This window comes from Mus caroli, chromosome 2 (genome assembly GCF_900094665.2).
Source record: "Mus caroli chromosome 2, CAROLI_EIJ_v1.1, whole genome shotgun sequence".
NCBI lineage: Eukaryota > Metazoa > Chordata > Mammalia > Rodentia > Muridae > Mus > Mus caroli.
Window position 1 is genome coordinate 103440693 of NC_034571.1, and position 14843 is coordinate 103455535.

At 36.4% G+C, this 14843-nt stretch overlaps 1 protein-coding gene across 2 annotated transcripts in view; it reads right to left on the reverse strand.

Annotated features, from left to right (window-relative positions):
* Positions 1 to 861: 861 nt before the first annotated feature.
* The window catches only part of Bbox1 (gamma-butyrobetaine hydroxylase 1), a 48659-nt gene continuing 34677 nt past the window's right edge, over positions 862 to 14843 (reverse strand). For both annotated transcript variants that reach the window (XM_021149550.2, XM_021149557.2), the window contains exons 5-8: positions 11259 to 11364; positions 5746 to 5942; positions 3985 to 4151; positions 862 to 1389 (exon numbers count right to left, since the gene is read on the reverse strand). In XM_021149550.2, the coding sequence (XP_021005209.1) occupies positions 1229 to 1389; positions 3985 to 4151; positions 5746 to 5942; positions 11259 to 11364 (631 nt within the window). In that variant the 3' untranslated portion in view covers positions 862 to 1228. The remainder of the gene's footprint in view (positions 1390 to 3984; positions 4152 to 5745; positions 5943 to 11258; positions 11365 to 14843) is intronic.

The following is a 14843-nucleotide window of genomic DNA, read 5'->3' on the forward strand; positions in this document are numbered from 1 at the left end:
TAGGAGGAGAAGAAAAATACCCCTCCATATTAAAGGCCAGATATGACAAATCTATAACTGACATCATACTTAATGGAGAAAGACAGATTTCCCTTTAAAATCAGAAATGAGGTAAAAGTGATCACTCTTTCCATTTTTATTTAGTGCCGTGCTAAGAACCTCGAATGTCCAGATGGGACATAGAGGAAAGCAAATACGGATAACTATGTATTAAGATGATGTTGCCACAATGAAATCCCCTCCTTTACATAATAAATAAAGTTACTTAGAGATTTCTATAAACACAAAGTTTACACAGATTCAAATGTCTGCAAAATGAAATATGTAGGCACTATCAGAATCTCAGCAAATTGGAATTCCAAAGCTTCTTTTCTCATCCGTATGGGAGGCTCAACAGATTACAACTTCATGCTGTGCTCTGACATCTGAGTTCTATCACTAGGGGAGTGGCCATGCAAAAAGATGAGACCAGCTGGTAAGACTGTCCAGAGGCAAGCAGACATCTTGTCTATTCAGGTAGGCTGACAGTATCTTTTAAAAATTCATGAGTTGAAGACAAGGAATGAAGAGGAGTGTTGTGTCCTTAGGTGAGGGCAACACTGGCAGTCTGTGGGAACATTTCTCTAGCCAAGACAAATTTAGAGGGACTAGATTTTTCTCTTCATTTGGCTTACTTGGGTTTACTGTCATGACTTAAGGATGACAAACAATGTTGGGATTATCAAGTAAATGAGTTCTCTAAGGATGGGCAACAAAATTCTGCAATATTAAAAAAAAATAAAACAGATCTTCGAAAATATGAACACTTTTCCAAGCATGCTAAAGACATGCGGTCATGAGAAATGAGATCACGTAGGCAACTGAGCAGGAACATATTTTAAGATCTTTTATTTGAAACACAAGCTTTATTCATGTATAAAACAGTTTCATTTGCCAGAAAGATTTGTTATATACAAAACTATTTGTAGGGGGTTTTGGTAATACTTGCTAATGTAAAGTCAGAGAGTTTATGCCATAGAAGGGATGCTTTGAGACTAACCCTTACCATGACACTAAATAAGAGATATTGAATATGATTGCAGGGAAGAATACCCTGATGAGAGAAGCTGCATGTTTAGTTTTAAAGAAATTATTATGTGAATGATGTTGATCATGATATGAGAATAACCAGGTTATAGATAGGAACATTCAGTCACTGGACTTGCACTAAAGTCTAAGGCCAGGAGATTCAGTTCCCATTCATGACTCTCTGTCTCAGAATACGAAGCCTTGACATCACTACATCCCAGTCAGCATAAGCTCCTTCCAGATGGCGGGATATCTCAGTTCCTGCCTCATAGCTACGACGTCCATGAAGCAAGCGCCAGTTGTCGAAGGTAATCACATCACCTAAGTAGGAGAATTTTTTTGACATGAATAATTTGTATTTATATGATTTACATAAATAGAACTTACTATTTACAAAGTAGAAATTATGCCTTTGGTTGCAAATAACAAAATTTTCATGTTCAAATCTGTTGCCCAACATAGTAATAATGAATAAGAATGAACTATATTCACTAAGAAACCAAATAACAAGAAAGTACAATATGCAAGATGCCACCATTACTCAGTTCACACACGCAAAAAAAAAAAAAAAAAAAATCCAGAATGCTTTCTTTTGTAAACATAACTACACAATTTCTTTTTAAACTAATTTTGTTCTTGGACAGTTTTTACATGTAGATAATACATTCTAGTTACCCTCCTCTCCACTCCCCCCTTCTTTCTCACATCTCCTTCCCATCTTTACCACTACCTACCACCATGATATCCAGTTCCTTTCCTAAATTCTTAACCTTTGATTATTTTGTGACCTCTTTAGTTTTATTAAGGCCATGTGTGACTATTGGGTTGTAGCTCTCCATGGAACTTGTCAGGGTCATCTGCGGAACACATCCATAGGTAATGGTTCCCCACATACATCATACCACTTACACTTCATAGTTTGATGGAGTTTTATGGGCATGGCTCTGTGAAAGATTTTTCTTTGTGTAAGGCTTTTGTGTTCTAATTTTTTGTTTTGTTTTGTTTTTGGTTTTTTGAGACAGGGTTTCTCTGTATAGTCCTGGCTGTCCTGGAACTCACTCTGTAGACCAGGCTGGCCTTGAACTCAGAAATCCGCCTGCCTCTGCCTCCCAAGTGCTGGGATTAAAGGTGTGTGCCACCACAGCCCGGCTTGTGTTCCATTTTTACAAATTTATTAATAATAGACATTCTGTCCCAGTTTAAGAGCTTTAAGTAACTGTAAGGATAGTGAAATTTTTGGCTGATAGCCTTCATATTTTATATACTTTTTTTTTTTCAAAAAGGAAATACTGAGAACAAAGCACCATTTCATCTCCTCATTTGTGAGAAAACTCAAATCAAGGCATTTACCCAGTTTGGATTCCAACTCCTATTATTTTTTGTATGTATATTTCCCATGATATTTCTGTTTTATATGGTGTTATTTCTAAAATAAATCTGCTTTGACTGCATGCCAAAGGCTTTATAGAGTTATCTAGTTCTATCTATGCACTTTATTATCTCAAATAAAATTTCTAAAAACAACTCAGTTAGGTTTGATGTGTGTGTGTCTGTAGCCCCATTTACTTGGTGAGTGAGGTAGAAATATTACTGAAGCCAAGTTCAGGAGCTAAAGATGAGTCTTTATGATATAGTGAGGAGAGAATAAGGGAAGAGAGGAGAAAGAGATGAAGAGGTTCAGGTGGCTTAAGAGATGTCTTGGCAATTAAGAGTATTGCTTTTCCAGAGGATCTCAATATCCAACACTCACAGTGTGGCTCACAGCTGTCTGTAACTCCACTCACTAGATATTTCATGTGCTTTTTGGGATGCTGTGGGCATTATATAATGTGTAGTATACAGAAATGCATCAGACAAACAGACACATGAAAAGGTAAATAAAATCTTAAAAATAAAGCAATTAATGTTCAAATACACCAAACCAACAGAAAGAGAAGTTATGCAAATAATTCTCTTTATTTGCAAATAACATGCAAATCTTTATGATCAGATCTAGTTTTCAACATGGTGTCTATTGTCAGTACAGATACTCTGTAGTCACTAAGAAAGGAGATCTTATGTGTTTGTTCCCTTTGTGAAAACTAATAGATATGCTAAATAGTGCACATATTTAATTAACTCAATTTCACTATTCCGTAACATATACACATCTCAAAACATATAAGCAATAAACATTCACAATTTTATTGTGAATTGAAAAATAAATAACAAGAAAAAAATGATACAAGTTTGGTGATATTTTAATCAGCAGAAATTGTCTAGAAAAAAATATTAATACTTCCATATGCACTTCAAGTCACTAGGATAGGCAGTCCTGATTTTTTTGTTATTACTGTTTTTGCTAGTTAAGATATATCAATAAACACTACTAATGTATTTTGGAGTGGGAGTTACAAAGATAATTTTGTTTAGCAAGAGAGAATTTTAAAATTAATTTCATTTGTACTCTATATTTTCACTATTTTGAGAAGTGATGCCTTTTTATGAGTGTGGGCAATCTTCATGTTAGAATCTAGGTTGTGCTCACGAAAATTTCATATAATACAACATTTGGTGTAAGGAAAGATAGCATTCTTTCTTGGATTTGAGCCAGGGTGACTTTAGTTAACAAAATCAGGAAAATCACACAGGTGGCACAGAAGAGTTTTCAAAAAGCTACCAGGACAGAAAATGCAAAACAGTTTTAATATTAAACACAGGCTTAATCTGGCCTCACTTTGAATGACTCTTAGATGGAAAGATCTTAAAATCTCCTGTGCTAGGATTTCCATGAGAGTTTGAAAACAGGACTATTTTTAAGTCTGGGGAGTCAGCAACTGAGAAGTAGAGTTGTCAAGAGCCTGCTTTTCGGGCAAATCAGCTGCTCATTAGTAGTCTGTAGTAGTACTAATCTGGATGTCATTTTAATCCACTGACCTGGATTCATCTTGAAGGTATACTTGTACTCTTTGCTGTTCATGAGGTCAACAAATTCTTTCAGAGCAGCGTAGAAAGGCTGAACTCTTTCGATGGGGACATCGAAGACTGTATCTCTGGTTGCATTGTTGAAGTTTATGCGAACCACTTGGCCTTTATCATCCAACCTATTTTATTTAAGAGGTAAAATTAACATCTAATAAGTATCAATTTCTTTTGGAAGATATGTTTGAAATATAGCATACATAAAAACATACAAATTAAACATAACAGGGTTACGTGCTTTAGATGCACATTCTCATCATGCATATCGTGACTACTTATAGCAAGCTAAAATACTAAACAGCATTTTTAAAAAGTAGTGTTTGAGTTTAACCATCAAGTTATAACTAAGACTCTTGATATGCTAAGTGCAATGGTACATGCTTGTCAGAGGGTGAGGCGTGAGGATCTCAGGAGTAAATACAATGTGAACTTCACAGTTTTCAGAGAGCAACTTAGATTTATTTTTATCTAAAAGTTATTCCTGAAACTTATTTTTTCTCCATCCTTCTCATCCAACCTATGTAGAAAATCTTCTATTTCTACCCATAAATTATATCTGTTAGTGGTTTGCTGAATTCTCACTTAGGGACCTTGACAATGCAAGTTTCATCCTCAGCAAGTCTTCAGAGCAACAGGTCCCCTTTATCATCAAGTTTGCCTTCCTTTTAGAACATGCAATGTTCTTTTTAAACATTCATTATAATTTGACGGAAAAAGTTAAACACCCCACTCTACTAATATAAGTTCTATAAGTATAGGGTTCTTTGTTTTTTCCTTTGATGCACCCCAAATACTAAGCCCCAATAAACACTTGCTGACTGAAGGAATGAAGATTATATGTCAGCCTATGACTTGATAGAGAGAGAGAGAGAGAGACAGAGAAAGAGAGAGGCACAGAGAGAAGTTAATTGAGTATGTAAATAACAAAAAGAAAAAAGGAAAGCATTCTAATTAAGAACAAGAAGAAACTCAGTCAAAAAAAAAAAAAGTAAGATGTTTCTTGTCCTGTACTCACAATGAAGTTTAAGGAAAAAAAAAACCCATAAAGTAGTCTATGTAGGACATGAATTATGATTTCTGCTGACTTAGAACTCTATGAGAGATGTTGCATTCTTAGTCCATGTGGCCAAAATGATTCTGCTCCAGAGATGCTCAGGGGATCCAGCTATGGCTAAGTAGTACTGTGCAATCTTCTAGTATGGTCCTTGTAGTTATGGTATAACGAATGGACTGAGACGTGTCTGGGCAGGGAGCCATCCAGCTGCGACACAACTTTTGCAAAACAAACACTATCCTTGCTAGTATGAAGGATGTTGGAAAAACTTGGGGCTGGTGAGAAGTATCTTTTAAAATGAGACCAAACCAAAATGACAAAGTTATGAAGAAAAAACAAGAGCTTCTGGTTGGCAGGATGTAACTCCTGGGTCATTTTCAGTTCTATTGTCACTTCCAGCTGTAGAAGCGCTAATGCCTATAATCATATCAATTATGACAAGGCATAGTTTATACTTAAAAAGTGAGTTCTTAGTTACAAAAAAATAACATTGATTGCGAACACATTTTATATCAGTTAGAAACTTTTTTTTAATGGAAAATCATACTTTCTTTTTTTTCTAGCACCTTATTAAGTCACAGCTTTGAACATAATGAAAGATTTCTGCTGTTTAACCCTCAGGCCAGTCGTTCCAATGACAGTGAATTTATAAGACTACTCACTCTATAATCTTGTGTTTAGATTGCACAGAGAAATCGCAGTAATCCACTCCAATGTCTGTAAAATCCACAAAGGTAGAGGATAGAATATGGAAAGCCTGAGGGTTCTTCTCCTTGAGCTTTTGGCACATGTTAAACCCATCCACAATTTCAGAGTCACCTCCTGTGACTGTTTGCTTGATACAGTGCAGAAGCTGAACCTGAAGGAGAAATGAGAAAGAGTTAAAGATGATGGCACCTACTTAAAAAAATCAGTAGCTTAAATATTTAAGAGATAGAAATTAAAAATCAACAAACTTAAAAAAAAACCCTATTTTCTTATGTCAGTATTGAGGGGAATTAACAATGAAAAGTTGCTTTTAACAGTGTGATATATGTCAAGCCTACTGCAGTTGAAGACATGGGCATAAGAATAATGCTCACTAGTAGGGCACAATTCACAGCAGTTATAGACAGGAAGCACAGCCTGCTGCGGCAGCCAGGGACGCCAATGACAGAGACAGGTTTAAAATGGGTAGTGGACTGTGGATAAGACTTGGGTTATGTTAAATAGGATGAGAATGCAAATAGGTGACTGAGCTGATAGGTCTGAAAAATGTGTAGTCTACTGGATAATAAAATCTTGGCTACAGCAGATGGTTACAGAGGGAGAGGTAGGCCAGGCTGGAAGAAGGATAACTGACTTTTGTCCCCAACAGTCTTAAATGTCAGATGATGGATTCTTGTACTTGTTGTTTTGCATAAGGATCATTCACTCTGGAGATAATATGGACAAAACTGAAAAATACCTTCTCTATTAGTCTCGTGGTGTTGCACAGGCACACTAATTTTAAGATGGGAACATGCCAAGCCATAGCTACTTGCCACTCTAATGAGACAGTTCACACATGAAGATGTAAAGGCAATGAATTAAGGTGGGACAATGGGAGGAAATGGTAAATCAAACGAGGAGAGTATTAATTGTTCCATGTGTTAAGAGAACATGGTGAACATATTACAATTTGAGAGACAAAACAAAAAAATTTGTTTTTGTGACTAGGGTGTTAATTGTTTCTGTGACTTCTTCTGGTGAGTGAGTTTAGGTTGGATGATCCTGAAGACCTAAATTTAGAGCCTGGTTTTCTGTTTGAAGGAACTAATGACATTCTGTTGGGAAAACTTTGCTTTTGCTGATTCTAATACATTTCAGATCATTGTCTCACAGATGTAACCAAATAGCCATACTTGGGCAGATATTAGTGTTAGTGAGAAAAATATTTGCTTTGCTTGGTTTTCTCCATAGGTGGTCTAGAACAGTGGCTTTTAAGGCTTTCTAATATAGTAATCACCAGTACCACATGGCCATTGTACACTTGAAGTATAGTTATTGTGGCAAGAGAATTTAATTTAAAATTATATTCCATATTTCTTTTTCCACATGTCTGCATATGGTTGTGTACATGTATGTGTTTGCATGCCTGTGGGTCCATGTCATATGTGAGTGTATATGAACATGTGCACATATTGTAGAGTCCTAAAGTTAGCATTAATGGTTTCTTTCCATTGCTGTCCACTTTATTTATTGATGCAGGATTTTTTGGTTGAACTTAGAGCTAGCCAAATAAGCTAACAAAGTAGGTTGATTGGAGGACATAGTGTATGTTTTATCTGTGCTGAAATTGCAGGAGAGATGCAATGTGGGGATACAAACTCTGGTCTTCACACATGCCTAGTAGGTGTTTTATCCACTGAGCCATGGGTTTTATATCAATTCTTATGATTTTATGCATTAACTGTTATAAAATAATTATTTTCTATATATTACATTTTATGATGGTATTTAGCTTTCGGTAAACTTGTCTTCAGTTTGAAGATGGAGACATTCAAGTATAGAGGTATCAAAGTATAGAAGTATAGAACAACATTCGGTTAATATGTGATAAATATGGTACTCAGTCTTTGGCTCATTTGTCACAAATCCAAAACACAGAAAGTCCCCCTCATTTCAGGGGATCCATTTACAGCAACCATAGAAATCCAGTCTTAGGTGTTTGTCTACAGATGCTAAAGGTCTATTCTTGGATGATAATTCAAGCAAATTCGTAATGATGGAATCTTTAAATGGAGCAACATTTTAACCTTGAAAAGTATGTAAATTTAACAAGGCATTTTTAAAAAGTTATCTCAGCAGGTCAAGGAGAGACCAGGCAACATGGCGACACAAAGGAGAAATAGCCATTTCAGCTACAAGTTTACAGAGCTCCAAAAGATACAATAAGAACACAATTTTGTTCTCAAGAGAATCACAGTGGTTAAATTCTTTTGAGTTTTCCCATAATGGATCCACCGACTCAAATATTAGTTTAAAAAAGGCCAGTTGATATCTTTTATATATGAGTAGGCCAAACAATATCTCCTTTTGTGTAGGAATGTTTTAACACAAGCTTATAAAAGAAAATAGATTATAGAGTCTGACAATATTTTCACCACTAATCCAAAAGCTAAATATACTCCTGTCATATATAAAACCCAATTTTGTTTCACATAAATCATTCAGAATAAAAAAAATTCCTTTCTAAATATTTCCTTATGGAAGCATGTGACTTTTGGCCCAGAGAAAAAAAGTGAGCAAAGCCACATCTGTGTGTCATTTAAGATGTGTCTTCTCATCCTGATCAAATTGAACCCTTACCAGGAAAGTAATTTTCCAGATCATTTCAAACATACTGAAAAGAACATTTACCTTTTCTATTTGTTAAAGAAAAGATCAAACTTTGGTATTAAAAGATTCTTCATAACTCAAAATGGAAGATTCACAATGACATAGAATATGTATGTTTATCTGCTAGAATGAAAACAAATCAGGAATTTGTTATTTAAAAACTATGCAAAGCCATTAGCTTTGGATGCCTCCTTTGGCTTACTGCACACTTCATGTCTTCTCTCGAGCAGATTGCTTGTGTTTCTATCATGCACAAGATGTCTTAAGTTTTGAGCTATAAAGAAGTGTAAGGTTCAGTTACTGTCCTTGGAGAGTTTGTAAATTATATTATGACAATACCTATAAATAACCTATCACATTTCATATTATGGAAGTTAGAACTCCACCCAGTTCTGACTCATCATGGTGTGTTAAATATATAGGCAGAAATGTAGGTTCAAGTCCAGGTTTTTCATCCATTAGTGGTTGTCATAGAAAACCTTATGCTTCATGTTCTTGTCTAAGATAGCAAGATACGATCAAGCTCGTCTACCCTAAAGGATTTCTAAGAGAAGTCACATAAAACTGAAAACTCTGAGAAAGCATAAAATACTGAGAAGATGCCAAGCATTTTATTATATTTTAAGTATATTTCAGAAACCATTGAATCACTTTTTTTCCTTATGATTTCAGTTTTTACTTAGAAACAAATTCACAAAAAGCAAAACATAACTTAAAAGTTCAAGTTGGACTTTTAGTTATCCAGATCCATTCTTGTAAGTTGTTCTACATTCGACATCTCCAAGCAACTGCTAGGAGACAGAAAGTGTTGAGCGCTTTGGTGTCTGTACCACATTCAGAATAAGCCTCACTGTTCCTTTCCTTCCCCAGCTCCTGCCCCAAAAGGCGATCAGAGGAGGCATTTCTCTATCATCCTTTGGTTCAGAGAAATCATGTGGTGTTTTACAATCAACATAATAATTTAAAACATATGAAGTCAGATACTAGACTAGCTTAGCTAACTTAATTTGGCAAGAACAATGGGTAAGAACCAGGGCACAGGGAAAACACGTTCAGTTGAGATGATGGCCAAAAGTAATTCCTTTTGATTTTGGCCCATTCATTCTTAATTAAGTCAAGAATTGCCCAACTTTTTATCCATCTCTGAAGATATGGATTTGTATGTGGTTGTTTCAGCTCAGTTCACTTTAGTTAAAAACTGAAGGCTACACTGTCTTTAATTTTCTAACTATCTGTTTTTTGGTTTAAGAAAATAATGATTTTGTAAAAATGTGTTTGGTTTAGGAAGATGATGATTTGTAAAGATGAGGAGGGAAAGACAAGATTCTCGTGGGTAAAATTGCTATGCACAATGCTTCTTTTTTGGCAAGTAATCTTGTTGGTGTGATAGGAGAGAGCATCCAATAAGAGCATGGTTATTCTGTTTCTTATGCTGATATCCCTAAAATACATTTTCCAGCTTTTCATGAGAGCAATCCACTTTCTTATCTACCCAGTCTGGGCTAGCCTCATTAATTGCTTAGATAAATAAAACATCACTGAAGAGACCTTATGCTGATTACTGGCCTAGTCCCAAGAACTCACACATGCTTTGGCTTGCTCACTGAAAATGTTGCCAGTTGTCATGTGAGAAAGACAAGGCTAGCCTGTTGGAAGATAATAAACTAGGGGGAGCAGAGGCAAACCATCTCAGCTCCATCTGAAGTGAGCTGTTTCCTAGCCAACTTGGCAGCTGACAAGAGCCAGATGACTGAAAACAATAACCACTTAGCTGAGCACAGCTCAAATAATAAAAACACATGTGCGGAGTATCTAGCTGTTTATTATGATAATAATATTCGTTATTATTATTTATCACTACCAGGGTTTGAACAGCCTAATATGTGCAGGTCAAGCACTCTTACCATTGAGCGACATCCTCTGGGAATATTTTGTTAAGCTTTTCGTTTCACATGTACTGCCCATCAGTTCAACTTTGTGTGTTTGATGCATGCATGTGAGTGTGAAGGTGTGTGCATACCCATGTGCATGCATGATGAGGAAGGGGCAAAATGTCACGGGTCTTCCTATACTGATTCTTCTTTTAAGCTGTTAAATTGATGAGGGATGTGTGTGTGTGTGTGTGTGTGTGTGTGTGTGTGTGTGTAAGCAACAGGCCAACACTTCCTCAATTACTGTCCATCTTATTTTAGGAACAGAGTCTAGCACTGAACCTGGAGCTTAACAATTAGTTGCATCAGCTGGCTAGCATGCCCTGAAGTTTTTTTCTGCCTTCCCAGAGCTGTGTTTACAGACACACACACACACACACACACACACACACACGCCTTTTTACCTGGGTGACAGGTATCTGAACAGAGGCCTTTATGTTTGTGCAGCAAACATTTTTATCAATTGAGCCAGCTCCAAAAAACCCAATTTGGAAAGTTTTTAATTCATTTGCTGATACAAGGGATCACCATATGACTGCACACTATCTACATTTCGTTCTTGTTTAATTCTTGTGGGAGTGATATATGTGCAGAAAAATCTCAAGATATACTGCTGTCTTAAAATTTGTCTTGGCAAAGCAAAATGCTCCAATAGTTATATCCAAGAAGAAAGATGAGTGAAAAATGTCCTTTTCCCTTTAAAAAGTGAGGACATTCAGAACTTAGGCATAAGAAGTTTGTGAGTTTAGATTGCGTTTCAGAAAAGAAGATGGACATAAGACATATCCAGCAATATAACATCCAGATATATAATCTAGACTCGGCCCAGGAGAACATTTTTTTCTTGGCCTGGCTTGTGGAAAATGTGTTGAAGCTCACCTTACCCCAGGTGGATGGTGGAGGGCTGGGTAGTCAGTGTGGAAGCTGAGCTTCCCAGTTGTATAAGCCACATTGTTGGCATCAATCTTGTCCTGCACTTGCCAAGTGTGTCTGCAAAATACAAGAAACATGTGTTTTAAAAGGTTGACGCTAAGCCAGAGGAAATGTGTTACAATGCATTTGCTATGAGAGGGGAAATGGAAACTTTCCATTTAATGAAATAATTAACATAATGACTAACAGCCAGAAAAATCTTAACCTTTCTCTTAAGTGACTCTTTCTGAACTGGCACTTCTGTATTTCTCTTGTCAAGACACCGAAGAATAACACACACGCTAGCCTCTCCCACAGGATGGGTAGAGAGGTACATATTGGGATTATGAGCCATTTTTAAAAAGTTTAATCCATTTGATTTACTGCAGAAGATTCATACAATATAAAGTGACCAGTTTTAAGTGAACAGGATAGTGACATTTAGGACATCTAGATGGCAGCAGCACCTCTGAGTAGAGCTATTCTAAAACCATGCTCATCCATAGCAAAACCCTTGTAGGGGTTTGAATGAGAATGTTCCCCATAGGCAGAGATGTCAGAACACTTGGTGTCCAGTAGGTGACACTGTTTGGGGAGGTTTATGAGGTTTGGCCTCATGAAAGGGAATACATTACTGAGGTAGACTGTGAGAGCTTCAGGCCATACTATACTAGCAGATTTTCTCTTTATGCTTGCAGTTGAAGGTGCAAGCTCTCACCTTCCAGCTCCTGCCCACATACCTGCTGATGCTGTCATTGTGAATTCTTACCCCTCTAGAACTGTATGCTTGAATAAGCCTCTCCTTCTATAAGTTGCTTTGGTCATGATATGTTATCACAGTACTAGAAATGCAGTTTAAAATTCTTATCTACAGTTTCTTCTCATTCTGTTTTCTTCTAGATCTTTGAGAATCACTGATCAGCTTTCTGTCTTATTTGTTTACCTATTTTGAATATTTACTACACATAACATTGTATATTGTTTGTCCTTTTGTTCATGGCTTTTTTTCACTCTGCATAATGTTTTCAAGATTCATTCACAGTGTTAAAGCACATGTTTTCATATCACTTCCCTTTACAGCTGATAACATTCTACTGTGTGGAGCCGGGTGTCTGAATTCTGCACTGTTTGAATGGAGAGAAAACTGTGTATTTCTCTACTTTTTCAGTAGTTTGTCCATTTAGGCTCTTTCTACTTTTTGTCTGTTACAAATAGTGCTGATCTGGACATATGTGTACATGTATTTATTTGAGCATCTATTTCTAATTTTTAAAATGGATTCATAAAAGTACAATAGGAGATCAAATGATTGTTCTGTGTTATACTGTTTGAGGAATGGACAAACTATTTCTATAACAGATGTATCATTTTAATTCTAACTAGCAATGTTTCAGATTTTCAAGTCCCTCACACCTACACCTACATTTCACAATGCCTGATTTTTCAAAACTGTTATTATAGTCTACTCACTAATGTTGTGTTATTGTGGTTTTGCTTTGTACCTTCCTAATGATCAATTATAGTGAGTATCTCACAATGTACTTGCTGGACACCTATGTGTCTTTTTAGAATCATCTATGCAAATCTCTTATTTTAGATTGACATAATTTTTTTTGTTGAGTTATAATAGTGTATTACATAGCTAGCATTCTAGATTATTGATTAACCTGATTTGTGAAAACTTTCATGTATTCTATGAGCTTTTTCTTATAAGTTTTAGGAAGATTTGTTTCTATTATGTATATGTGTATGATGCATGTATTTGAGACTATGTGCACCATGTGTATGCAGTGTCTTCAGGGTCAGAAGAGGGCATCAGGTTCCCTGGAAGAGATGTTATTAACAGTAACAGAACTGGAATTTCAGGTGGTTGAGAACCTCCCAGTGTGTTTGCTGGGAACTGAACATGGATCGTTGGCAAGAGCAGCCAGTGTTCTTAACTGATGAGTCATCTCTCCAGCCCTATGTGAATGAATGTTTTTTGATGCTCATGGGTTTTCAATTTTTGTGAAATCCAATTTATCCACCTTTTCTTTGTTGCCCATATTTTGCTGTAATAGCTACAATCCCATTTCTCAAGTCATGATCATTCAAATCTACGTATATGCTCTCTTCTAATGTACTGGCTGGTTTTGGGTGTCAACTTGACACAGGCTGGAGTTATCACAGAGAAAGGAGCTTCAGTTGGGGAGATGCCTCCACGAGATCCAGCTGTAAGGCATTTTCTCAATTAGTGATCAAGGGGTAAAGGCCCCTTGTGGGTGGGACCATCTCTGGGCTGGGAGTCTTGGGTTCTATAAGAGAGCATGCTGGATGAGCAAGCCAGGAGAAGCAAGCCAGTAAAGAACATCCCTCCATGGCCTCTGCATTAGCTCCTGCTTCCTGACCTGCTTGAGTTCCAGTCCTGACTTCTTTCACTAATGAACAGCAATGTGGAAATTTGTAAGCTGAATAAACCCTTTCCTCCCCAACTTGCTTCTTGGTCATGATGTTTGTGCAGAAATAGAAACCCTGAGTAGGATATCTGAGGATGTTAAGATTTATAGCTTATTTTTAACTGATTGATCCAGTTCATTTTTTGTTGTTGTTATAGTTGTTGTACAGAATTTGAGTTAGAGAATCCAACTTCATTCCCTTACCTGTGGATGCTCATTTATCTCAGCTCCATTTAGTGAAGACACAACTATTTCCATACTGAATGTCTTTGATATCTTTTCTGATAGTCAGTTGGCTATAAAGAACAGGTTTATTTCTGAACTCAATAATTTCTCTGCTTTATTTGTCTACTTTTATTCCAGTAGCACCAATGTGATTATCACAAATTAGTTTTGTTTATTTGTAGCCCTTGAAATTGTTTTTCCATTTGTAAAAGAGAAGGGTAATTTTGGTGGATATTTCATGACTTTAGACTGGTTTGGGTAGAATTAACATCTTAATAAAAAGATGATAAAAGTCTTGGAAAGATCAGGAATTCAAAGTCCATACCTAAACAGTAAAAGCAATATACAGGAAACCAGTAGCCAATATCAAACTAAATGGAGAGAAACTTGAAGCAATCCCACTAAAATCAGGGACTAGACAAGGCTGCCCACTCTCTATCTACCTATTCAATATAGTACTTGAAGTCTTAGCCAGAGCAATTAGACAACAAAAGGAGGTCAAAAGGATACAAATTGGAAAGGAAGAAGCAAAAATATCACTATTTGCAGATGATAGGATAGTATACTTAAGTGACCCCCAAAATTCCACCAGAGAACTCATAAAGCTGATAAACAACTTCAACAAAGTGGCCAGATATAAAATTAACTCAAACAAATTCGTGGTCTTCCTGTACACAAAGGATAAACAGGCTGAGAAAGAAATTAGGGAAACAACACTGAAGAAGTAACAAAATTCTAGGCCTTTAGGATGAGGCTTGGGAATGTGACCTTTGTGACTCATTGCTCCAAGGTATGCTAATCATACCTTGATAGCGACATTCCTTCCTCCACCTACCTGCTTCCTGGGTTCAAAGAGTGTTCATTCAAAGAAAGTCACCCTGACCAACACCGGAAACT